General features: G+C 43.3%; 2 protein-coding genes across 2 annotated transcripts in view; one reads left to right on the top strand and one right to left on the bottom strand.

Annotated features, from left to right (window-relative positions):
• The first annotated feature begins 1,416 nt into the window (after window positions 1-1,416).
• On the top strand, window positions 1,417-18,045 carry RHBDD2 (rhomboid domain containing 2). Its single transcript, XM_073615215.1, has 4 exons — window positions 1,417-1,875; window positions 7,970-8,371; window positions 13,025-13,175; window positions 13,774-18,045. Exons 1-4 carry the CDS (start codon window positions 1,620-1,622, stop codon window positions 14,072-14,074), a joined length of 1,110 nt encoding a protein of 369 aa, XP_073471316.1. The 5' UTR covers window positions 1,417-1,619; the 3' UTR covers window positions 14,075-18,045.
• A 2,704-nt stretch (window positions 18,046-20,749) lies between these two features.
• The window catches only part of LOC141128122 (transmembrane protease serine 11D-like), a 152,973-nt gene continuing 148,747 nt past the window's right edge, over window positions 20,750-24,975 (bottom strand). The window contains exon 11 of the mRNA XM_073615214.1: window positions 20,750-21,724. Within this exon, the coding sequence (XP_073471315.1) occupies window positions 21,545-21,724 (180 nt within the window). The 3' untranslated portion in view covers window positions 20,750-21,544. The remainder of the gene's footprint in view (window positions 21,725-24,975) is intronic.

The raw sequence follows: 24,975 nt of genomic DNA, 5'->3' as shown, positions 1-24,975 counted from the left end.
AGGTTCCCCCTTATATTAGTAACACCCCCTTACCTTGGTGTATTCACCTTGCGGAAGGTGGTCTCTGGTCACTAGAGCCCCACCCTTACATCAGAGTTCCCCCTTAGATCATGATCTGCAGTGTTCACCTTTACATAAGAGTTCCGTTTCACTGTAAGAGGGGAATCCTGCAGACTCTGATGTAAGGGGGAACTTTGTGCTGGCTGGGTTACAGTAACCTGACCTTCATGTAAATGGAGAAAGTTGTTTTTTGACTTTTGTTTAACTTAAACACATTGCTAATAACACTAGCTATATGTTTATAGTTTAAAAATTGATATTTGCACTGTTTAGCAGTGATTTTAGGTACTTTTTTCAGTGCCAGTAAAAAATGCGGCTCTGCCAGTAAATGTCAGGATTTTTGCCAGTAAAAAAAATTTGTGCCGTTTGTAAATTTTGCCAGTAAATTTCATTTCAGGGGGTTGGCAACACTGGAACAGTGTCAGAGGAGCATGCTGTGATTTGGCAGGGTGTACACACATAGACAGTAGGAAGGGTACATGTACATGAGTTTGAGCAGCAAAGTAATCGAGATCTGTGATATGATCAGGATGGATCCTGAAGTTATAGTGATCAGAATTTGCAGCAATAATATGTATTTTTTAAAAATACTTATTTATTTACTTGCTTGCAAGTGCATTAAAAAGGTGGTAATCTCTACTTTATAAGGGGAGCCACGAAACAAAACCACTGAATGTGTGATAGCAGGTGCTTCATTCCTCATGTACATCATACCTCCCAACTTTTTGAGATGAGAACGAGGGACACCTATTAGCAAAAAGTATGCAGGCATAGGACACACCCCCTGTCACACACCCTTAAAGTAGAATTATGCAATATAAATGATCAGAAACCCACAAGTGCTTTTTTTTACCACTATTATTCCTTTATATTTCTTCTAGATTTTAAGTTCTAATGAGCAGGGCCCTCTGATCCCTCCTGTATTGAATTGTATTGTAATTGTACTGTCTTCCCCGATGCTGTAAAGCGCTGCGCAAACTGTTGGCGCTATATAAATCCTGTATAATAATAAATATTGGCTTTTGAAATTTACAAATGCAGTAATTTAGAAATCGGGTGAAAGGTTTAGCACTGGAAAACACTTTTTGAAAGATATAGTTAATTTTATATACAACTATATAGATCAGACCAAAATGAGGGGCAAATGGGGAGGAAAGAGGGACATTGTTCCAAATCAGGGACAGTTGTGTACACGTCTGCCTTTGCTCCTATTGTCATCGCTGTAAATGATGCCCCATTCGTGGGTGCTCAACCTGTGGCCCTCCAGCTGTTGCGGAACTACAAGTCCCATCATACCTCTGCCTTTGGGACTGTAACTGTCAAGCCTTGCAAAGCCTCATGGGATTTGTAGTTCTATAACAGCTGGAGGGCCACAGGTTGATCACCCAAATTAGATCTTCCATATAGTCTGCGGGTCTGCGCTTCCCATTACACTGTGGAGGGACAGGAACACCCACGTATGCCCAATTCATTTGTGCTTCTGTTCCTCCATTCAGCACCATGCAGATGAGCGGACGTGCAGGAAATGTTGTGCACAGGCTGGGAGGCACGTGGAACGCATGTGGAACGCGGAAGTCCCGCACAGGCATTGGGCGGATAGAAGAGCTGCGACAATGGAAGATGAGCGACCGCCGAGCTCATCGTGGAGGAAAGTTCTTGTGTCCTGTGTGCCAGAACTGCACCTGAGCCCGGGCTCCACCCTCACCATACTGTTGTCTTTAGCGATCTCTGGGCCGGCACTGCTGAGGAAGGTCAGGGGAGAAAATGTGGACAGTGAACTGGACCTGGAGGCCGGAGTGCTGGACACAATGGCAGGTAATGGGATCAATGATGGGGAAGTGTGGGCTCTGATCTCCTATCATCTCTGTTGACTTGTAACACTTGCTTTCTCTTGCTACTTCCGATCTCCGATACTTTCTATAACAGAAAAAGTTTGATCTTGCCAAGAGGACAAGACTTTTCAAGTTTTGCACATGATGCCCAAACTTTTTTTTCTACGTTTTGAGGCGTGTAGAGAGAGAGATGAAACCCCTGGCGTTTTTTTTTTTTGTCATCTGTGTACAATTGGGGACATTTCCCTTAATTTCCTGTCCCAGAGATCCAGCAGGAAGTAAGAGGAATTCCACTCGTAAGGACTTCACATGGCCAATTATACCCGTCCACTGCCCAGATCAGTGGCATGTACAGCCACAATGACACTGTCCACGCATGTTTGCATGTAATCATACATAGAACAATTACAATGTGCAGTTAGGGACACGTGTGCACTCCTAGATGCAAACTGTCTGCCAGCGACACGCATTTGTTCCTATTCATGTGCGATTACTTTTCTGCAGAAATATACTTTTATGGGCAGTGTACAGCCCTAATTGGATATGTGCAAAGCTCTTGTACATTTGCCTCTGGAACAGGTGTTGCCTTCTTGTTCTGGGGGCAATTTTGGATTCCCCCTCCTCCCCACTTTCTTTTTTTTGGGGACCAGTTTAAATGGAGCGTGAATCTCCCCATTGGAGGCCCAGACTGAGATAAAAACTCAGTAGGGGGGTCTAACCCTTCCCTTAGCCCCCTGTTCACACTGCTGGGGCTTTAGCGTGATTTCAGAGTCACACATTAGTGAGATTTGCACTGCCAATTTAATTGTGGCTTGCAACGTTATACAACAGACATCTATGCAAGTCACAATAAAATCGGCAAAAGCTAGTGCAGGAACTTTTTTCATAGTTGCAGCAATTTGATCAGCTTCATTGCCGACAATGGGGTGCGACTTGTCATGCAATTTGGAACGATCAAATCGCACTGGTGTGAACAAGTGGTTGTAAACCCTCTACAACCACTTTTTGCTACAGGTAGGCCTATAATAAGGCTTACCTGTAGCTACCCCAAATATCTCCTAAACCTGCACGGTGTAGGAGATATCCCCTGTATTTGCATGTGCTGACGTCATCAGCACATGCGCACTGAAGCAACGGCACGTACGTAGACCAGGAATCCTCAAACTAAGGCCCTCCAGCTGTTGCGGAACTACACATCCCATGAGGCATTGTAAAACTCTGACATTCACAGACATGACTAGGCATGATGGGAATTGTAGTTCCTGAACAACTGGAGGGCCGTAGTTTGAAGATTCCTGAGTTAGACTGTGCAGTTACCGGCGGCTCCCGGGCGCATGTGCAGGAGGGGCGTCATTGCGGCTCCGGCCAATCACAGCGCCGGAGCCCGCGATACCTGGAAGTAACTCCGGGAGGGATGTCGGCCGCTGGAGCGGGGATACGAGGACAGCTGCGGGGGCTTTGATCTCAGGTAAGTAATTCACAATGAGCTAGTATGCTATGCATACTAGCTCATTATGCCTTTGTCTTGCAGGTTTTTTTTTAATGGTTTACAACCACTTTAAAGCGGACCTAAAGTCATATTTTTTTCATCTTTCCATCTTCTGCCCTTGTTTTAACTTTGGATAGTAAAACTCTTTTTTTTTTCTGCCAGTAAATACCTTATACAGCCCACTTCCTGTTTCTTGTCGGTAAAAAGCCTAGGCTTATGACATCATGCACAGCTCTCTCTCTCTCACTCTAGTGACAGTTTGCCAGGAAGGGAGGGGGGGATGAGTCATAAGAGGGTGAATGGGACCTGCAGAGCTGGAGGTGTGTGTCTCTGTAAATCCAGAAAGTGAACAGGCAGCAGCTTCAGCTGCCCACAGTAAAACGGCTGCAGCCAGACTTAGTGGAGGGAGATTTCTGCAGCATATTTGGCAAGTACATAATCACAGTATATATAAAATAATATGCAATGTTGTTGGAGGGAAGCTTCAGAATGGCAAAGATATTTTTATTATAAATTTTGTGAGCAGACTGCAGTTCCTCTTTAACCACTTGCGGGACTGCCTGCCGTCGTTACACATTGGCAGTTTGAAGAGGAATATCGTTGTTATGGCAGCAGCTAGCTGCCATAACCCCAGTATCCTCTTCTTCAGTAAGCGGTCGGCTTTCAGATAATAGTGGTCTCTGGAGCAGATTTGCCGCAAGATCACTTTTTTCGAGGGCTGGAGAGGGCTCCCCCTCCTGTCGTGCTCTGGTTGCCTCCGCCGCTTACCAGAATCATCGGTAGCAGCGGAGACGATTGCATCCGCTCTCCTCCTGAGCCTGGATGGCGAATGAGGGGAAGATGTCCCCCACTTGGCTCCATAGCATTGGAGGGCGGAAGCGACGTCAAACGCCTCTTCTGCCCAATGCTCCTAAATATATATATAATTTTAGTGTAGATATGAGATCTAAGGTCTTTTTGACCCCAGATCTCATATTTAAGAGGTCCTGTCATGTTTTTTTTTTTTCTATTACAAAGGATGTTTACATTCCTTGTAATAGGAATATAAGCGACCCAATTTTTTTTTTTTCAAAAGGACCTGTCAAAATAAAAAAAAAAAAAAAAGTAAAATAAAAAAAAAAAAAAAAAATTAAAGCCCCCCCCGCCCCGCCGAGCTCGCACGCAGAAGCAAACGCATATGTAAGTCGTGCCTGCATATGAAGACGTTGTTGAAACCACACATGTGAGGTATCGGCCACGATCGTTAGAGCGAGAGCAATAATTCTAGCCCTAAACCTCCTCTGTAACTCAAAACGGGTAACCTGTAGACATTTTTAAACTTCACCTATGGAGATTTTTAAGGGTAAAACTTTGTCACCTTTCCACGAGCGGGCGCAATTTTGAAACGTGACATGTTGGTTATCAATCTACTTGTCGTAACATTATCTTTCACAATATAAAAAAAAATTGTGCTAACTTTACTGGTGTCTTATTTTTTAATTCAAAAAAGTGTGTTTTTTCTTTCCCTTTTTTTTTTTTTTTTTTTTATAAAGTGCGCTTGTAAGACAACTGTGCAAATACGGTGTGACAGAAAGTATTGCGACAACTGCCATTTTATTCTCTAGGGTGTCTGAAAAAAAAAATATATAATGTTTGGGGGTTCTTTTTTAAATTCTATTTTTATTAATGGCTAAAGTACAATAAAAATATGTGAACAAAATTAGTCGACCATAGCCAATAGCATTACTCATATAAGGCATAACGAATAGGTCAATGTTAAAGCCGGTCATCTTATGTAAATATAGAATGTGGCCATGTATGTTTGCAATTGAGTATCATTAAATGCATCATGTGATATACTTTGACTTTAGTATATATTTGCTTAAACAATATGTGGCCATTTAGCTATGATTAAGTAACGATGATGTTGTGAAATGCATCAGCTGTCTTACCGTGCTTCTGCTGTTACATGAACTTTGACTATCTGCTACAATAAAGGCTAATACTGGAGTGCGGCTGTCCAGATTCCTTTTCTTCACCATTGTCATACCAGTTACATGGGAATAACCTATCACTATGCACTATGCACTTTCTGCCAGATTTTGCTCATACGGCACCTTTGATCACTGATACCATTGGATATATATCTTTAGCTTACTGCTGATATCTGGGACATTGATAGGAATTTGACTATGACTATATGACTGAGATCTTTAGTCACTTGAGAGATCAGCTGATTGTCCAGGTTGGGCTGAGATGGGTTGGTAGCACGAGTTTTGTCTACCTCTGCCGTGCTCTGGTCTAGTGCCCCATTCGCCCATTTTTTCTTTTTAAGAGCCCGTGGCGTGTGAAACACCCAAAAACTCCACCTGGTGCAAAAAATGTGCACACACATAAAGAGTGAAACACAAAACATGCAACGGGTGTTACACTGTCCTCCACTAGGAAGGACCTTACCCTGATCCCCCAGGGCCTTAGGCTCCTGACGAGGACTGAGGTACTTCACTAGGTCCGTCTGGCCGAAACCAGATGGACCCCTTTCTCTGGAGGGTCTGCCGAAACAGACCAACCCAAGTACTCGGTGGCAGGTGTGAAAAAAGTGTGTATGGTGAAGTGACCCTCGCTCACAGTGATTGTCTTGCACCCCTGAACTGCCGCTTCAGGAGCACATTCTCCACAGGCTTTTCGTCACAACCCTGACCAACAGCCCAGGCCAGAGCAGCCCCCCGCCCCACACAGGAAGGCCTGAAGTTCTGGCAGCTTGGGGAGAGCCCCGGGTAAAGACTCAACCCTTGCCCCCATCACTCCTTTCTAACTACATTCAGGAGATACTAACCCCCCCCCCCCAAGGAGAGGCCGGTGTTCTCTCCCGAAAAACTGATCGGGGCTAGAACTACTCCAGTCTAGGCCAGACCCCTGCAGCACCCATGCTCACCAGGATTACAAGAAATTAGCATACTGCGCTTTATGAAGGCACGGTGTTGGAGATTTTACCCACACAGAAGAAATACACCCATCTATTTGTCTCACAGATATAAATATATATTTTTTTCACATTCTTTCATATTGGCCTGATTTTATATAATTTATGATATATGTGCTGATTATTATGTCACACCTATGTGGATCTGGTTGATATTCACATGCTTAAGCCCCGTACACACGATCCGAAAATCGTACGAAAAATTCCGCTGTCGTACGGGAATTTTCGTGACTTTAGTAAACTCATCAGATTTGACGTGAGATTAGCATGCAAAAAAAAAAACAGACGATCATTCATCCAATAATCGGATCGTGTGTACTGGGCATTATATGGTTTTGCGCCCAATTTTTCGAATTTTTTCGATAGGTGTGTTACTTACTAGAGATGGGCTTGCGTGTGTTTTGAAATTCCACATTCCTGATTCCACCAGGAAGCCGACAAAGCACACAGCTAATCACAGAGAGTGAGACATTTCCCGTTTCGCAGCTGCACAGATTGGGAACTGTCTCACTGCCTGTGATTAGCCGTGTGCTTTGTCGGCTTCCTGGTGTATTCGGGCATGTGGGATTTTGAACATGCTCGGGCCCATCTCTAATGCTTACACGTTACATTTTCTGAGGCATGGCGTTTTTAGATGCAAGCCTAAATTTAACTATATTTGAAATTAAATAATATTAACAAAAATATAAAAAATGAAGACAAAGAAAATCACATAAAATTACTTGTTTATACCGCAACTTGAGATCAGTTGCCTCCTCCCTTTGAAATTTTAGTAAGCAAAAAATTGACAGCAGGAGTGATTTGAAACATGTAGAAGGATTGATACCATTGCCTCGTGTACTCTCATGAAGGTATTTGATTGCTGGTAATTTTTAGTTTTGCGATTAGAAATCCTCTGTGTGCACACAGCCTTATTTCACAAGTGTTGCATAAAGTGTGAAACATGGCATTGGAGGTTTTAGGTTTTCTGGTCAGAACGGATGCCAAAGAGAATAACAAGCTGATGGCGTTGTACAAATGCCATAATGCTTTTCTTTGTAGCCACAGAAAAAATAATGCCCCATCAAGTTCGGCAGGCTGTGCCGCCACCAAATGGTAAGTGAATAGGGCCAAATTCTAGGTGCAGTTAATGGCCCAGTATTTGCAATCAAAATACCCCTTCAGGTGCCAAAAATAAACAGACATGCAGGAGGTGGAAGTATGGCTCTATAGTCACTTTCTTACTGCGTTTGTAACCCCAACACTTCATATTCCTGATATGTACCTGCTGTACCATGTACTTGTATGAAAAAGTATCCTGTTCTCTTTGTATTACTTTCTTTGTGTGAAATCCCTGGTGTTCCTGCCAGTTCCTCTGCTTTCCTATTAAAAACTGACCACACTATGGGCACTTTCACACTGAGCCACCCCGGGCGTCGGCGGTAAAGTGATGCTATTTTTAGCGGTGCTTTACCATCGTTTTAGCGTCGCTTTTTGGGCGCTAGCAGGACACGTTTAACCCCCGCTAGCGGCCGAAAAAGGGTTAAAAGCGGCGCTGCCCATTGATTTCATTTCTAAGCACTTGTCTTTTTAGTATGTTATGTTATATGTTGTCAGTTTGACCTTTGCTTTGTAATGTGTTTCCAGGTTACAGGCTGATCACATACATTTATTTCAATGAGGATGTACCTACCATGGTTTGCAGTATCCTGCTCATTTGGTATTTTGGTGGAGGATTTGAGGAGAACGTTGGTACAGTGAAGTTTTTCTACCTTACACCCCTGTTTGCTGTGTGTTCCGGAGTTCTGTATCTGGCTGTCATTGCCACAGGCTTCAACCCTCAAGCCGATGTAAGCGCTCAAGGATTTACAGCAGTGGCTTTTTCCATGACCTGTGTCTTCACCATCCGCACTAGTCTACGACGTCTTATATTCTTTGGATTTTTGGTGCCAATAAAAATTATGCCAGTGTTGTTCCTGATCTTTGCCCTCTTGTTCCCTCATGCCCCGTTCCTCAGCAATGTGTGCAGCATTCTGATTGGTGCTATGTGTATCCTTTCATATATAATATACATTTCCTTCACAGGAGCTCAGTAGGATACTTTTGCTTGTCATCTATTTTTCTGGTTGTCTAATATTTAATTCTACCAAAATGATAACCAGTTTGGGAAACTTTCAATTTTTCATTTTGGCAAAAACAGAGATTAAACTCAGAAAATGCATACTGGGGCACTGCTTGTATGCACAGATTTCTGCATTTCATCTAAGCCTAGCTGTAGCCCACTGAGTCACACCAATGCCAAAAGTGGATAAAAGCAGAGAAAAATGTACTTTATTACCACAATACGTATATATACATTTTGTTTTTTACTGGGGCTATGGCTGCAACTGTCAGCCATAACCCAGTATTGTTTTTTTTTTTTTTTAGACGGTAATTCTATTTCTGCTAAATGTTTTTTGCTTCAAACATAGATCTATACCCGGACAAAAAAGTAAAAAAAAAAATGCAAAACATGTATAACAAAAACAGGCACACTTGATGGTCTTTTTTTCTGCCATCCAATTTTCTATGTTTCTAATCTAAACAATCTGAGCGGCCGCTCTCTGGTGTTTCTCGGGCTTACCGTTCTCACCAGTGAGTCTGGGAAACAATCCGGAAGGGAAACCAGATCGTCTCTCTTCACCTCTGTGATCTAGACCAGGGATATGCAATTAGCAGACCTCCAGCTGTTGCAAAACTACAAGTCCCGTCATGCTTGTGGCTGTCAGGCTGGGTTCACACTGGTCCGACAAACGCTCCGACATTGGGAGCTCATGTCGCATGACGTGTGAAATTTAATGTTTCCCTATGGGAGCCGTCCTAACTGGTCCGACACAAGTCGTTCCGACTTTAGAAATGCTCCCTGTACTACTTTGGTCCGACTTTGATCCTACTTCAGTCTATTGACTATCATTGAAGTCGGATCAAAGTCGGATTGCCGTCTTGCATGATCCGACTTTGGCACGCGACTTGTGCTCAGATGTTCTTGAGGGGGAACTCCGCGCCAAATTTTAAATAAAAAACCGGCATGGGTTCCCCCTCCAAGAGCATACCAGGCCCTTGGGTCTGGTATGGACCTTGAGGGGAACCCCCTACGCCGATAAAAACGGCGTGGGGGTCCCCCCCAATCCATACCAGACCCTTATCCGAGCACGCAGCCCGGCCGGACAGGAATGGGGGTGGGGACGAGCGAGCGCCCCCCCCCCCTCCTGAACCGTACCAGGCCGCATGCCCTCAACATGGGGGGTTGGTGCTTTGGGGGAGGGGGCGCGCTGCGGCCCCCCACCCCAAAGCACCTTGTCCCCATGTTGATGAGGACAAGGGCCTCTTCCCGACAACCCTGGCCGTTGGTTGTCGGGGTCTGCGGGCGGGGGGCTTATCGGAATCCGGGAGCCCCCTTTAATAAGGGAGCCCCCAGATCCCGGCCCCCCACCCTATGTGAATGAGTATGGGGTACAGCGTACCCCTACCCATTCACCTAGGAAAAAAGTGTCAATTTAAAAAAAAAACACTACACGGATTTTTAAAGCATTTTATTAGACAGCTCCGGGGGTCTTCTTCCGACTTCGGGGGTCTCTCCGGTTCTTCTCCACGCTCTCCGGATCTTCTGCCGGGCTCCTCCGCTCTCTTCTGCTCTTTTGCCGCTCTTTTGCTAAAGCGGAGGAGCCCGGTCTTCAATCTTCTGCCTTCTGCCTTCTGCCTTCTGGCCTCTTCTCCTGATGTTGACACGACGCTCTCTGGGGCTAGAATGCTCTCTGTGCGCTCTGCTCTGACTTATATAGGCGGTGACCCCGCCCCCTTATGCCGTCACAGTCCCTGGGCATGCTGGGACTGTGACGTTTTAGGGGGCGTGGTCATCACCCGATGACCACGCCCCCTAAAACGTCACAGTCCCAGCATGCCCAGGGACTGTGACGGCATAAGGGGGCGGGGTCACCGCCTATATAAGTCAGAGCAGAGCGCACAGAGAGCATTCTAGCCCCAGAGAGCGTCGTGTCAACATCAGGAGAAGAGGCCAGAAGGCAGAAGGCAGAAGATTGAAGACCGGGCTCCTCCGCTTTAGCAAAAGAGCGGCAAAAGAGCAGAAGAGAGCGGAGGAGCCCGGCAGAAGATCCGGAGAGCGTGGAGAAGAACCGGAGAGACCCCCGAAGTCGGAAGAAGACCCCCGGAGCTGTCTAATAAAATGCTTTAAAAATCTGTGTAGTGTTTTTTTTTAAATTGACACTTTTTTCCTAGGTGAATGGGTAGGGGTACGCTGTACCCCATACTCATTCACATAGGGTGGGGGGCCGGGATCTGGGGGCTCCCTTATTAAAGGGGGCTCCCGGATTCCGATAAGCCCCCCGCCCGCAGACCCCGACAACCAACGGCCAGGGTTGTCGGGAAGAGGCCCTTGTCCTCATCGACATGGGGACAAGGTGCTTTGGGGTGGGGGGGCCGCAGCGCGCCCCCCTCCCCCAAGGCACCACCCCCCATGTTGAGGGCATGCGGCCTGGTACGGTTCAGGAGGGGGGGGGGCGCTCGCTCGTCCCCACCCCCATTCCTGTCCGGCCGGGCTGCGTGCTCGGATAAGGGTCTGGTATGGATTGGGGGCGACCCCCCACGCCGTTTTTTTCGGCGTAGGGGGTTCCCCTCAAGGTCCATACCAGACCCAAGGGCCTGGTATGCCTCTGGAGGGGGAACCCATGCCGGTTTTTTATTTAAAATTTGGCGCGGAGTTCCCCCCTAAAGATTCATACCAAACACAGTGCCGGCATTGGCGGGGATCCAAGTCGGATCCCCGTTCATTGAAAGTCGGACACATGCCGGCTTCATGTCGCAGGGCAAAGTCGGATCCAAAGTAGGACGGCTGTCGTGTCGCACCAGTGTGAACCCAGCCTCAGAGTCTTTGCCTCATGGGACTTGTAGTTTTGCAACAGCTGGAGGTCCACTAATTGCATATCCCTGATCTAGAAGGTCGGAAGCAATGTCTCGAGGTCACCTCTGGTGTAGGGCAGATGTAAACATGTTTTATGTTTGGAAAGCATCAGATCAATGGGGTGTTTTTGTTTTTTGTGTTTTTTATCTGATGCTTTCAAGGGTAGAGGAGAGATCTGGGGTCTTAAAGACCCCAGGTGTCTTCATAAAGAGGACCTGTCATGCTTTATTGATATCACAATAAACCGGCTTTACTTTGTTTCTATAGGGAGTGTTTTTTCCATAGAACTACTGTATGTACTTTTACCCCAAGGGTCATATAGTTAAACTACTGCAGATACAAATGTTTAAAGTGGACATCCACCCTCACACTAAAATCTCAAAATCTACAGACATCCACGATCTAAGACTAATCTATCTAGCACTATAAAGAAGAAATGGCTATACATACCTTTTTAAAGCCAGTCCAGTCCCACGCTGAGCTGTCAGCGGTGGCTTCGCTAAGTAGGCGGGTGCAGAGGAGGCAGCTGACAACGGAAGCCCCATAGTAACTGTATGGGTGACGTCACTTCCCATTCATTTCCCAGCCGTTGTCGACTGTGTCCTCTGCAGAGCTTCCGTCGCTGGAGACCAGAGCAGCTTCAAGAGAAAGGTATGTATACTGATTTTTTTTTTCTTTACAGGACTAGATAGGTTAGTCTTAGATTGTGAATGCCTATAGATTTAGAGATTTTTTATTTTTTTTTGTTATCTGTGTCTCTGTTGGGGAAGTTCATCCCTTTATTTCTACTGGTGACCATTGTCACTGAGAGAATGTGACAGGAAATCCAAAAATGTAGAATTGTCCCTAGAACAAGAGGCAAAGGGAAAATCTTCCAGTAGGGAGAAATGCTAAATAGATGCTAAATATTTAGACCCTAAATATGGGGGGGGGGGTTGTTATCGTCACTTGTGGAGATTTTCTCTAACCTCATCTCTGAGACAGGAAGTGAACAGAAATTTCCCCAATGGTATACAGGAACACTTTATAGCATACATAAATTAGTATAAGTATTAGTTTGTCAGTCCTTAGGTGGCTGTGTTTTAGATTTTTTTTTTTTTTTCTTTTAATTTCATCTTCTGATCCATACAGTAACACATTTTCTGTCTTAGTGTACTCTCCTGATTTGGACTACAAACACCACCCATTCTTTCATACATTACATAGAGGGGATGTGTTTTGTAGTTCACATAGGATAACATTGTTTGAGATTTCAGTTCAGTGCACAAGAACATAAGATTTCTGACAGGATGAAGAGGACTACTTTACACTTGCAGTAGTAGAAAAAAAAAAAAGGCAGCTGAGAGTTTTTACTGTCACCCCTTAAGTGTACCGCACCGCTATCGCCGGTGATGTTGGCTTTTAGGGGTTAAAAATAGTGAGCAGGTGTTATGCCTAAATGCTCTCTGAAAAATGATCCACTGCACATTACTCTTCAGAAGGCAATACTTGTGTTACCAAAGCCCTAACTGTATTTTCTGTACTTGCTGAAAATGTATTTAGGTCTGGAAAAAAAAAAAAAAAGTGTATGCAGTCACCACATCTAAGAACTAGTTAAGCTGCAATATGTTAGTTATTTGTTCTTGGATTTAGATGTACTTTAAGCTGTTAGAACGTGTTGTGTTTTTTTTTTTTTGTTTTTTTTTTTAAAAGACAGAGACAGCAAGAGATATTTACACTGCTGGACTTCTTTAACTTAAACACAGATGGTCTGGGTGGTTGCTTTTTCTTGGATCCCTCTGAATCATTGCTGTCTCGAATAGACCAGATGTTACCATTTAGGGTGCTGAAGAACATTCCGCTTTGGAGATATATTCCTGCAACTTTGGCTGAGCGAAGTGCTTCTCAGAACAAAAAGTAAGTGAGCTTTGTTGTATTACTTTGCTGCTTATTAAGATATACAGCAGATAATTCTTTGATACTAATGGGTTGTATTGTATTAAAGGATAAGTACACATTTGTAAAAAAATTAATAAATACACATCTTTTTGCAGGTAAAAAAAAAAATGGCATACATTTTTTTTTTACTAGGAGCCTGCAAAGCATTGCACCTATGATCTCCTGATTGGCTCACTGGCTGTGATTGACAGTGGGATCCGTTGGCCTCAGCCAATGAGTAATGAGAGTCCCTCGAGAGCTAAGGCTCTCATGCACATCGCTGGATCTTGATGGGGCTTAGCTAAAGTATTAGAGAGGGCTGCTGCACATAGAATGCATGAAGGTAAAAAAACCTTGAGCCTTTAAAACCACTTTATTTATGCCAGCTTTCTAACTTTTCTCCCAGCACAGTTTTACATTAAACAGTGTCGGTAATTAGGAAGTTGCTTTTTTTTTTTTTTTTTTTTTTTTTTTTTTTTTTAAATAATTGCTGGGTTTTATTAGCAATTAGCAGAATCGAGAACTACACGTTTTGTTGAAATGCAAATGTTTCATACTTTTTTTTTTTTTTTTCTAGGTTAAACCCACCACCTGGGTCTTATCCCACTCAGCAATATTACACTCCACCAGAAGGTCTCCAAGAAATGTACTCTCCGTACCACCATGCTAAGGTGCCAGGAACATGGCCTCCTACTGGAGTTTTCGACTACCCATCTACAACTGCTTCTGGAGCTTACCATCATCAAAATCATGATTGTTCAGGACACTCACACAGTCATCCAGATAATGTAGCTTTAGTTGGATTTGGATCAACGACCCAGGAGGATGCAGAAGTTTCTACTTCTCAGACTGAATTACTGCAAGTAGAGACTAGGTGACACTATGGTGCTAGAATTTTAGCACTGTTTGCTTGATGGCTAAAAAACTGGTAGCCATCATATGTAGCATCTGTACTTTATAAATTTGCCTAAAAATGGTAGTGTATTTTTTTTTTTTTTTTGCATCCATATTTGATTGAGGTGCCTGGTGATATCATCTGTGCACCTAATTGCTTCCGTAGATTGTGGTTGGGCTCCCTTTGGTCAGCACCTTAAGTTCTAGAGGCAGGGAATTTCATAGAAGCGGTAACAGTTTTTTCTAAATTGGCCATAATTATTGAAATCAGCTTACAGTGCACGGTGTACTTACTGAGCCTCATAACATGATGCCATATCAAAGTTTTTTTGTTTTTTTTTTAATGCCTTTTTGTTATTAAACAGAACTATTTTTTTATAGTGAGAATTTATAGAAAACAATAAATGTTTTATTGAGGTTTCTTTTGTGATAGAGTACTACTAATTTCCCCTTTCGTCATGAAATGCAGGATACATTTTCTCTTATATTATAATTTCTACAGCGGGTAAAATAAGTATTGAACACGTCACCATTTTTCTAGGTAAATATATTTCTAAAGGGACTGGCAAAAGCAGTCCCTGGTCTTCTCCATTTTTTAAAAATGTCACCCCCCCCCATATAATTTGCCTCCAAGAAACTCGCCTTACTTGTACCAAGGTGAGAGCCCTCAAGTGGCCGTGGTTGGCTCAGTCCTACCACGCCACCCACACAAACTACTCCCGGGGGGTCTCTATTCTACTGGCCAAATCCCTCTCCACAGAAACTTTACAAGTTAAAACGGACCCCGATATGAGATTTATTAAACTCACCTTACAAATTGCCTCTGTGACATTTACCTTTGTGAAGATTTATATCCCTCCCCTTTTTCGGTGGAGGTATTGTCCAAATTGTCACTCATGCTATTATCAGCAACCTGTCGGCCGCCTTCGTGTTTGTTGCTTTTGGGGAGTAGAGATTGATGTAGTAGTCGCTGACCACTTGGATCACAGCCTCCTTTCCGAGTGTTTCGGTCTCGTCACGAAACTCTGACAAGGGTGTGTGTCCCGAGTGCAGTTTTCGGAAAAAGAAAGAATTACATTTCTCACCTTTCTCAAGATTCTCCACCTTGGCACGGAAGACAATGTGCCTGGATTCTTCCTCGAAATGCCCTTTCAGGCTCTTCTTGGTGTCCTCCAGGTCCTGCCTAACGTCCCAGCCGCAGTGGTGAAGATCCTGCAGGGACTGTACCTGACGTTGCAGTCTCCTGAGTTCCTTCTTCCTGGCACACACTTGATTGGCTGCACCCGGCTGCAGTTAATGTATGCACTACTACTACTGAGGGAGCCATTGCCTCTTCACTGGAGACCCTCCATAACATTATCTATAGGCCAGGTTCCAAAAACATCCATATTAGCTACTTCTCTTTCGTTATTCCGCTCATTTGTTTCGAAGATATTCAGATAATCTTGGTCGACCTCTCCCAATAACCCCCTCTGTGGTTCAATCCCAATCTGAAGGAACTGTACTCCCTACCCGATCACAATCACTGGTACTCTAAAGGTGTTAAATACCTATGTCATTTATACGATACACAGGGTTTTAAATCTTTCTATCAACTACGCATTGATTTTGACTTGCCACACTCCTACCTGTTCTACTATTATCAGCTCCATCATGCTAACCGTGCCCAGTTTGGCTCGTTAGACAACCCTATAACTATACTCCTGTTGGAGAAACTGCTAAGACATGAAATGGACCTCTATGGACAATTCCCTCACGGATGAAGACTGGTTGGAATTTAGTGATGCATACAAGACCAGACCGCAGTTATCTCATCCAGGGACCGAATTATACACATCAAAATCTTTCACCACTCCCACCTTACTCCAGCTAGGTTACATAAAATGGAGCTAATCCCCTCGGCTAAGTGCTTCAGAGGCTGTGGCCAAACCGCTGATTTCCTACACTGTTTCTGGTCTTGTCCAGTGGTTCAAGACTTCTGGGCAGAGGTCGGTTCTTTCATTTCCTCAGCGATGGGTCTCCCAAACATTGTCCATCCCAAGAATTGGCTTCTAGACATCTTTGGTGACTTACATATACTGTCCCATGCTAAGAGACTACTCTGCATTCTGTACTTCTATGTTAAAAAGTCTATCTTGCTGTCTTGGAAGGGAACACAGACCCCCCTGAAATCCCTATGGTTAAAGTTAATCAACGATTTTATACCATTATACAAACTTACTTTTGAACTCCGGAAAAGGAATAAGACGTTCCACAAAATTTGGGGTAGATGGATAGCGAGTCCTCTGACCCTTACCCCAACGTGAATACATTATAATGTAATTTCTTGGTCGTTCCACGTATTTCAGTGTCTTGATCTCCACTGTTGATATATGAAGTTCACACTGACAGTGTGGTCAATTCCTGTACTTATGCAATTAATAATCGCACAAGATAAGTGAATTGATATTTGTTTATTGACTGAAAGAGTGTATTGCTTGTTTATGTATACCAATGAACAACAAAAAAAAGAAGCTCTGCTGACTTCCATCATCCAATGATGTGCAAGCTAAAAAAAACTTTTTTTTTTTTTTTTAATCTTTTTAATCTCCTTGCACGTTATTGGGTATTCTTTGCTAAATGAAGCTTTACCTCATTTACTAAGCTCTGAAGAAACGGCACTTGCAGAGTGCATTTTGCAAAGTGCAGTTGCAGCCTATTTGCCTTTAGTAAATCAGCCCCAATGATCCCAAACACAAAGCCAAGGAAACCCTCAAAGAAAATAAAGTTTCTAGAATGGCCTAGCCAATCATTTATGCAAATGAGTAACATGATCCCCCTGTCACATGCGGTAAATGTTAGTGAATTGACCCTGTTGTTTGGTAGTGAATTGAGAAGGAAAGGCACAATCAGGAAGCAGAGCCTTCACATGTGTAAAAAAAGAAAAAAAATTATTCACAGTACATATAAGATTTTTAAAAGGTTAGCTATATGTTTTTTTTTCTATGTAAAAAAAAAAAAACAAAAAAAAAAAAACTGCTTTTATGCAAGTTTTTGCTGCTACACCCTGTGCTGTTCTGACTTGTAGATTTCCAGATACTTTCTGGTTGTGTCACAGCTTGCCCAGGGGCAGGCCATCCCAGTGATGTGCCACTAGGAATGTATAGAAGGCAGTAAGGAATAGCAAGCTTCCACATTACCAGGAAGTATTGAAGCAGTACACTGCTGGCAGCACTGCCAACGCTTTTTGCTTTTTTGCTCATCATAATGCTGGGGCTATCAGAACTAACAGCCTAGCAGATGCACATTTGAGGCAACCCGCCAGGAGTAGGGTACAAAGGCAATTCCTTTTGTTTGTTTTTTTTTTACTTAAAGTGGGGGTTCACCCACACCGCCAAAAAAAATTAAAACCCAGCAGCTACAAATACTGCAGCTGCTGACTTTTAATACATGGCCACTTACCTGTCCCAGGGTCCAGCGATGTCGGCAGGCGACGCCGAGAACGCACTCGGTTCTTGGCAGCTGCCGCCGCCATCCTAGGTGAGGGAATCAGGAAGTGAAGCGTTGCGGCTTCACTTCCCGGTTCCCTACTGCGCATGCGCGAGTCGCGCTGCGCATCGTAAGTGGTCCCCGCTCTCTCCTGGGAGCTGTGTGTTTCCCAGGAGACAGCGTGGTGGGGACGGGAAGAGGCGTAGACTCCCATGGGAGTCTATGCCGGAAGTGGGTGCAAATACCTGTCTTAGACAGGTATCTGCACCCCCCTCCCCCCTGAAAGGTGCCAAATGTGACACCGGAGGTGGGGGAGGGTTACGAAAAGCGGAAGTTCCATTTTTGTGTGGAGCTCCGCTTTAAAGTGTCACTAAACCCACATAATAAAAAACTATCAAATTGTGTATTACATGCTGTTAATTTTCACTCCGTCACTGAGATTCCTTTTCTGTATTCTGCAAAAAAAATAAAAAAGCAACTGGTTGATCCTGCTGTTCTCTATCTCCACCTTCTGTTCATGTCCCCAATTCAGGTAGGGATTGTGCAACTGTGGTGGTAACACACTGCACATGCTCAGTTTTCAGTGAATTTCTATGCTGAGCATTACCTCCCTATCCCATCTGAGCAGCCCATGTGACTATAAAGTGGGCATATACACAGTGGTAAATGACAGCCCACTCCCTCCTCCTTCATGTCCACTAACCAGCTAAACACAATGGGGGTGGGATATTACACGTAGACTAATGGTGGCTTCACCTCCCTCTTACCCTAAGACACAGGCTGAAGGGGCAGTTACATGTTATTTCCTCAAAATAATAAAGATTTAGTTTCAAATATATATTTGTATGCCAATTTAAAAACAGTTTATTGATATTTATTTTTACTCTGTAGTCCAAAGGCTGTTTTTTTTTGTTTGTTTTGTTTTTTTGTATTTTGAACATGTGACCAGCAGCAGAGGACTAGAAGCTCCTCCTGCTTATGTTCCCCTGTAGGCAGGCTGGGAAAAAGCTGGTAATGTGACAGCTGTATATCTATTAGGAAAAAGGTACTTGGACATTTAAAAAAAATAATAATAAAAATTACAGTGCCATCATCCATATACAGAAATAGAAGGGACAATGTAAAGTTTAGTATCACTTAAAGTGAAGACAGGTGTGTGTGTGTGTGTGTGTGTGTGTGTGTGTGTGTGTACAATGATGATGACGACTTGCCCTGCCTTTTTATCTCCTTTCCTTATTTGTCCTCTTCTATAGTCAAATTGTTGAATTTTCTTTTGAACATATCTGAGAGATGGGTTGAACTTGAAGTGGATCTAGGATAATGTTAAAAGCCAACAAGGTTGCAAACAGAGGCAGTAAGACTATATTATCGGGGGTTAGATGGAGGTGGCTGGGCATACAGTGAAACACATTGAGAGCAGCCTGGCAGGATGGGTATCAGTGCAGCAAGGGCAGACATTAGGGAAAAATTAATTATAGAAGCCTGGGAAGAAGGGGGGAAGGTACAGCCAGATCATTTTATTTCACATACACCTTCTCCATTACTCCAGTTTTTTCAGCAAGCCTTGTAAAAGCCTTGCATTAATACATCACCACAGCATGCCACCTGGTGGCCAGTAAGTATATTATACATTAAGGAAAAAAGTAAACTATAAAAATTACTTTATATTTCTTTTAATAGATCAGCAAAGATGGGGCTGTGTTCATTAAACTTCTCTTTCCAATGTGTAGCTATAAACAATAAAATAGCTATAAACAATAAAATAACTATAAAGGAATAGGAGCAACGGAAGCCCATCTTATAAAGTAATTCCACAGTAGGACAAAAGTGTAATTTTCCTAAAAAGTTCACTTTATTCCAAAACTTTATTTAAATTCATCGATAGCATAAGTAAACCTTCACCTCTCACCATTAAAAACAAACGACAAAGCTGTCATATGTACAACCAAAGCCCGGGCTCATAGGCATGCCAACACTCTCACAGCTCCCTGCCTAAAGCAATATCTAAAAATGCTAGTGATGGAAACAGCAGAAGATGGGCAATTGTTAACTCAGCTGGATAACACTTGGGAGTGATTGACTCATTGAATAAGCCTCTGATGGAGAGTAGTATATTGACACTCCCAGCATTAACCAACAAGCTTATGGGCTACGCGCACTTCACTGAGATTAAATTGCATAGAGAAATAGCCAGCCCATATTATATCCTAGGTAAAGTAATGAAGCTAGCAAGCTAAAAGCCCTTCACAAAGGGCTAATAGGCAACAAATTATCCCAGGTAATGGGTAGTCCTTATGATGTAGCAAACAACTGTGAATCCGCTGATTTCCCATTGTGTTGCAGCAGCCTCAAAGCAGATGAAATAGCAAGCAACAGCCAGGGAGCAAATAGGATAGTGTCAGTAAGGACAGAGCATTAGGCAAGCAGTAAGGTAGTGGTGATTGAAGCATACGCATGCCATCAGTTCACATTGATTACTCCTCCAGGTGCATTAGTACACAGTCCCCAGGGTTAGCAGCACAGCTAATGGTATGCCCAACTGCCTCTGCTACAAATTTCTCACCACTTCATCTGTCCCCAATTCTCCCGATAAAGCTGCCATCTCTCCTACACTGGCTGTGCTGTCATCTAGTCCCATTTCCGTATGCAAATACTGTGATACAATTTGCTGTGGTTGTTGGCGTAGAGCAGCATTATGGATAGGGGACCTGGCATGACCGATGCCCAGGCGTGGTGATGTAATCACGCCAACACGTTTCACTCACTGAACACATGAGAATATAGAATACTGATCTATGTACAGTGCAAGGATTTTTAACAAACTTTGTTGCAGATTCTTACCTTTTTGTTTTTTTGAAGGAATATCTGTGTGTTTTTTGTCTGTGTGCATGTGCAGAATAAGTCTGTAATGGGGGTAGTTTTATAATTATCAGCTGCTGCACTTGCAGGGCTCTGAGGGTCTGCATCCCTTTTAGACGTGATTTCCTATTGGGAGTATCTCACCAAAAATGACATTTTTGTTGCAGGGGATGCCCAAAATCTGACTTGTATCTTACTGCAGACTTCTGGGAAAATCTGTGAGCAGGAAATGATATTTCGGGGGGGGGGGGGGGGGGGTTTCTGTATACAAACAGATTGCCTCCGGGTAGCCATTTTGCATTGAATTTTACAGAAAATTACAGCACTGCAGATAGAATAGGAAAAGGTAATTTTTAATAACATTCAATTACAATATCACTTGAGTTGCAGTTGAACATTAGATTATTATTGTTACTTGCTATTTTTTTTTTCCCATGAAAGTTGAGTTACACTTTAAAAACACACTAAAATTGGAAGATAAATATACCGGCTAGAACTGCAAACAAGGATGCTTTTGAATATTGCCCTGGTATTCCACATCGTAAAAAGAAAAAAAATTCCTCTAGAAAACACCCTTTTAAAATATCCATGCCAGCATTATATTACAACTACAATATACAGTAACTATAACTAGTCTAGAATGTGGTCTAATTAAAATGTATATGCAGTACATTTATATCTGTGAAGATGCTCATTTATCCAGCTCATGGTATAACTAGGAGTAGTTAGTCATGTTCAGGCCTGGTTCACACCTATGCATTTTAATGTGCTTTTTGCAGAAATGCACTACGGTCCAATTAACGTTGTTTCCTATGGGACACATTCACGTCTATGCTTTTTTCAGCTGCTGCTTTGTTGGAAAGGGTCAGGGACTTTTTAAAACGCAAAACAGTGTGTTTTTGGTTCAATAGACTTCAATGGAGATGCTACAGAAGAGCATTTAGTGCATTTTTTAATCTGCCTAAGAACAAATTGGCCAAAAAAAGAAAAAGCATAAGAAACATTGAAAAACGCAACAACGCACTGCAAAAATAAATCAAACGCAAACTGCACAGGTGTGAACCAGGCCTCAGCTTGACTTGTTCTGTAATGTTGAAAACATTTTGTAGCTTATCCAAGCCACTTCTTTAATTCTGCAATTCTTCATTTATACATGATCTAATCCAGTCTACAGCTGGTCCAATATTAGCGTAACTGATGCAGGTGCTGATGATGATACTTCCATTAGACAAGTAAGGTGACATTCCCTGTATATAAGACGTGTTGTCTGCCGTATTTATACACACCAAAGCATTTCCTGTGTCCATCTGTAAAGGAAGAAAGGGGTAAAAACATCTGGATGATGGTTATTTTTCCTGTCTATATTCTTATTTCACTGAATGTACTATATTATTTTGTACTGTAATGCTGATTTGTCTAATAAAAAATTTTCTGTTAAAAAAGAAAAAAAAAACCATCATGTTATTCGAGAGGGGTCTGGCTGCAGAGTGGAGCTCCACTGATGACAGGAAGCATGTAACCTCCACTCCATTTTTTTTTTTTTTACTGAACTTTATTGTGAATCTCTGCAGCTGGAGCTCCACTAAAGCAAGTGGAGGTCACATGATTGCTGTACATGATTTCTGTGTAGAGTGGAGCTCCAGTGACTGCAGTCTGCATTACATACTGAGCCGTTCTGTTGTTACTATCAGTTAAGCCTGGGATTTGCAGAAATACAAGATAATTTTGGGAGGTTTTGTACTTTGTTAAAGTGCTGTCCTTGTAAAAGCAATTGTTTATTATTTACCAATGTACATTTTTGGTGATGATGAAAGTTCATGTTTATGTTGGAAGAACACAAAACATTCAAAGAGAGAAGGAGGTCTTGAGATGACCGAAGAATGTTCATAGAACATTCTTTGGTCATTCCAAGACCTCCTGCTCTCTAGTTCCCTTGTCACCCCCTCCCATGCTCGCCTCCAGGATTTCTCCAGAGCTTCTCCCATCCTTTGGAACTCCCTACCCCAATCTGTCCAACTGTCCCCTAATCTCTCCATCTTTAGACGATCCCTGAAAACCCTTCTCTTCAAAGAAGCCTATCCTGCTTCTAACTAACACTGTTTTACTTCCTCCATCAGCTCATCCCCCACAGCTATTACCTTTTGTATTAATTGACCCTTCCTTTTTAGATTGTAAGCTCTAATGAGCAGGGCCCTCTGATTCCTCTTGTACCAAATTGTAATGTAACTGTAATGTCTGCCCTCATGTTGTAAAGCACTGCGCAAACTGTTGGCGCTATATAAAACCTGTATAATAATAATACAATCCATGTCTCGAAGCACAATCTCTTTGTCCTTATTTGCCCCAACTTCATACCAACTAACAGGACCAAGATTGAGACACAAATGGATCTCCATGCAAAAAATGTTTTACGGTTCAATGATATGTCGCCATTAAACCTCCATCTTCCTGAAAATCATATCTGTTCTTGTTCAAATATTATCTACTTAACGAACGCCCAGCCGCATTGTACTGAGGATAGGGGGCGCTGTAGGCAAATCGATGTGCTGGTTCCTTTTAGGGCACACGCATGTTCAGCCCCACCCAGCTCCCGCTTGTACACAGCGTCCCGGCCAATGATTAACACCCAAGACCAGCTGATCGGTTGTGTCCAATCACAGCCCAAAGCTCTGTGTTGAAATTCAACAGCGAGCTCTGTACAGAGGGAGTGATCTGTCAGTGATCATTAGTATAAAGCAGCACACTGTGCACACTTTACACCTAGTTAAGGAACATATTTAACCCCTTTATCGCCCTAGATGTTAACCCCTTCCCAGCCAGTGCCAGTATTTTTAGCACTGATCACTGTGTTGGTGTCACTGGTGATGTCAGTTCCCTCCAGCGGCAGTTAGTGTCAGATCGCATCCCACAGTCCCACTATAAGTCATTTATCTCCACCATTTGTAGTGTAAAACAAATAAAAATTCCAGTACATATCCCATAGTTTGTAGACGCTATAACTTTCAATCAAATCAATCAATATACACTTATTGGGATTTTTTTTTTTGTATCAAAAATACATAGAATATATTTAGTACAATATATATGGATCAATTTTTTTGTTATGTTTTTATTTTTTAGCAGAAATGTGTGTTTTGTAAAAAAATAAAAAAAAGGTAGCTTTTAAGGTTTAAATCTACAAATGTGCACACTGAGAAAGTTGTATGAATTGCTTATATTAATAAACTGCAAATAAAATGTTATTTCTATTACAGACAAAAACCTCTTTCCGGTGCAGCCTTCCGTGCCTGCCAGTGGGAGAATATCACTGCCACCTCTGTAAAAGAACAATTATACGCAGGGTGGATATGGAAAGACATTTATTGTTGTGTGAAGTTTCTGCAGTGCCGAAATTTCCACTCCCTTCACCCTCTCCAGTACCGATCCCATCATCCACTGCACCCTCTCCAGTACTGATCCCATCATCCTCTGCACCCTCTCCAGTACTGATCCCATCATCCGCAGCACCCTCTCCAGTGCCGATCCCATCATCCACTGCACCCTCTCCAGTACTGATCCCATCATCCTCTACACCCTATCCAGTACTGATCCCATCATCCGCAGCACCCTCTCCAGTGCCGATCCCATCATCCACTGCACCCTCTCCAGTGCCCGATCCCATCATCCACTGCACCCCCTCCAGTGCCCGATCCCATCATCCACTGCACCCTCTCCAGTGCCCGATCCCATCATCCACTGCACCCCCTCCAGTGCCCGATCCCATCATCCACTGCACCCTCTCCAGTGCCCGATCCCATCATCCACTGCACCCTCTCCAGTGCCGAGCCCACCATCCGCAGCACCCTCTCCAGTGCCGATACCACAACCCACAGCACCCTCTCCAGTGCTGATGCCACCACCTGCTGCATCCTGTTCAGTGTCAAGTCCACTGTCCTCCACATCTTTGCTAGAAAACGCATATGCACTGTCATCTGTACCGGCCACAGTTGAAGCATATGGGAAATTTGTGAAATGCCCTCAGTGTAGCTTTTGTCTTCTCAGGAAAAACTTGAAAGTATGGGGCATGGATTTTCTGTGCCAGTACATGTGCAGAGGAAGAACTAGGGGAAGACTCATGTAGTCCAATGTGAGTTGGAGGAATGTCTGTAATATCAGTTGGCTCAGCATAGTGGACTGAGCTACAGTTTATGTGAGCACCTTCACTCACTAGATTACTGTACAGGAACTGTTGCACAGGTATTCCTTCAAGAAGACATCCTGAGGGAAATGGTGCTCCTCAAATTCTTTGGAGAGGCAAAGGCTGTTACATGCGTAAAGAGGCAAAAACGGCTCAGGTGGCGCATGTTCCACTTTGCGTGATTGTGGATTTTGGTGGCTCACCATCACAGATATGTCTCTCCATTCATGAGTCTGAAATATACAGTTTTTGCCATCTTGGCAGAATAGTTGTGACCTACATAAGACAAAAGAACACCTGCCATTGTGCCCGTGCTAAGCCAAGAACATCATGTCCTGACAAAAATATTTCCAAATGGCATATATTTTAAACAAAGAGAGA

The sequence above is a fragment of the Aquarana catesbeiana genome, linkage group LG02, assembly GCF_042186555.1.
Source record: "Aquarana catesbeiana isolate 2022-GZ linkage group LG02, ASM4218655v1, whole genome shotgun sequence".
NCBI classification, from domain to species: Eukaryota; Metazoa; Chordata; class Amphibia; order Anura; family Ranidae; genus Aquarana; species Aquarana catesbeiana.
This window is presented reverse-complemented; position numbering and strand designations above follow the sequence as displayed.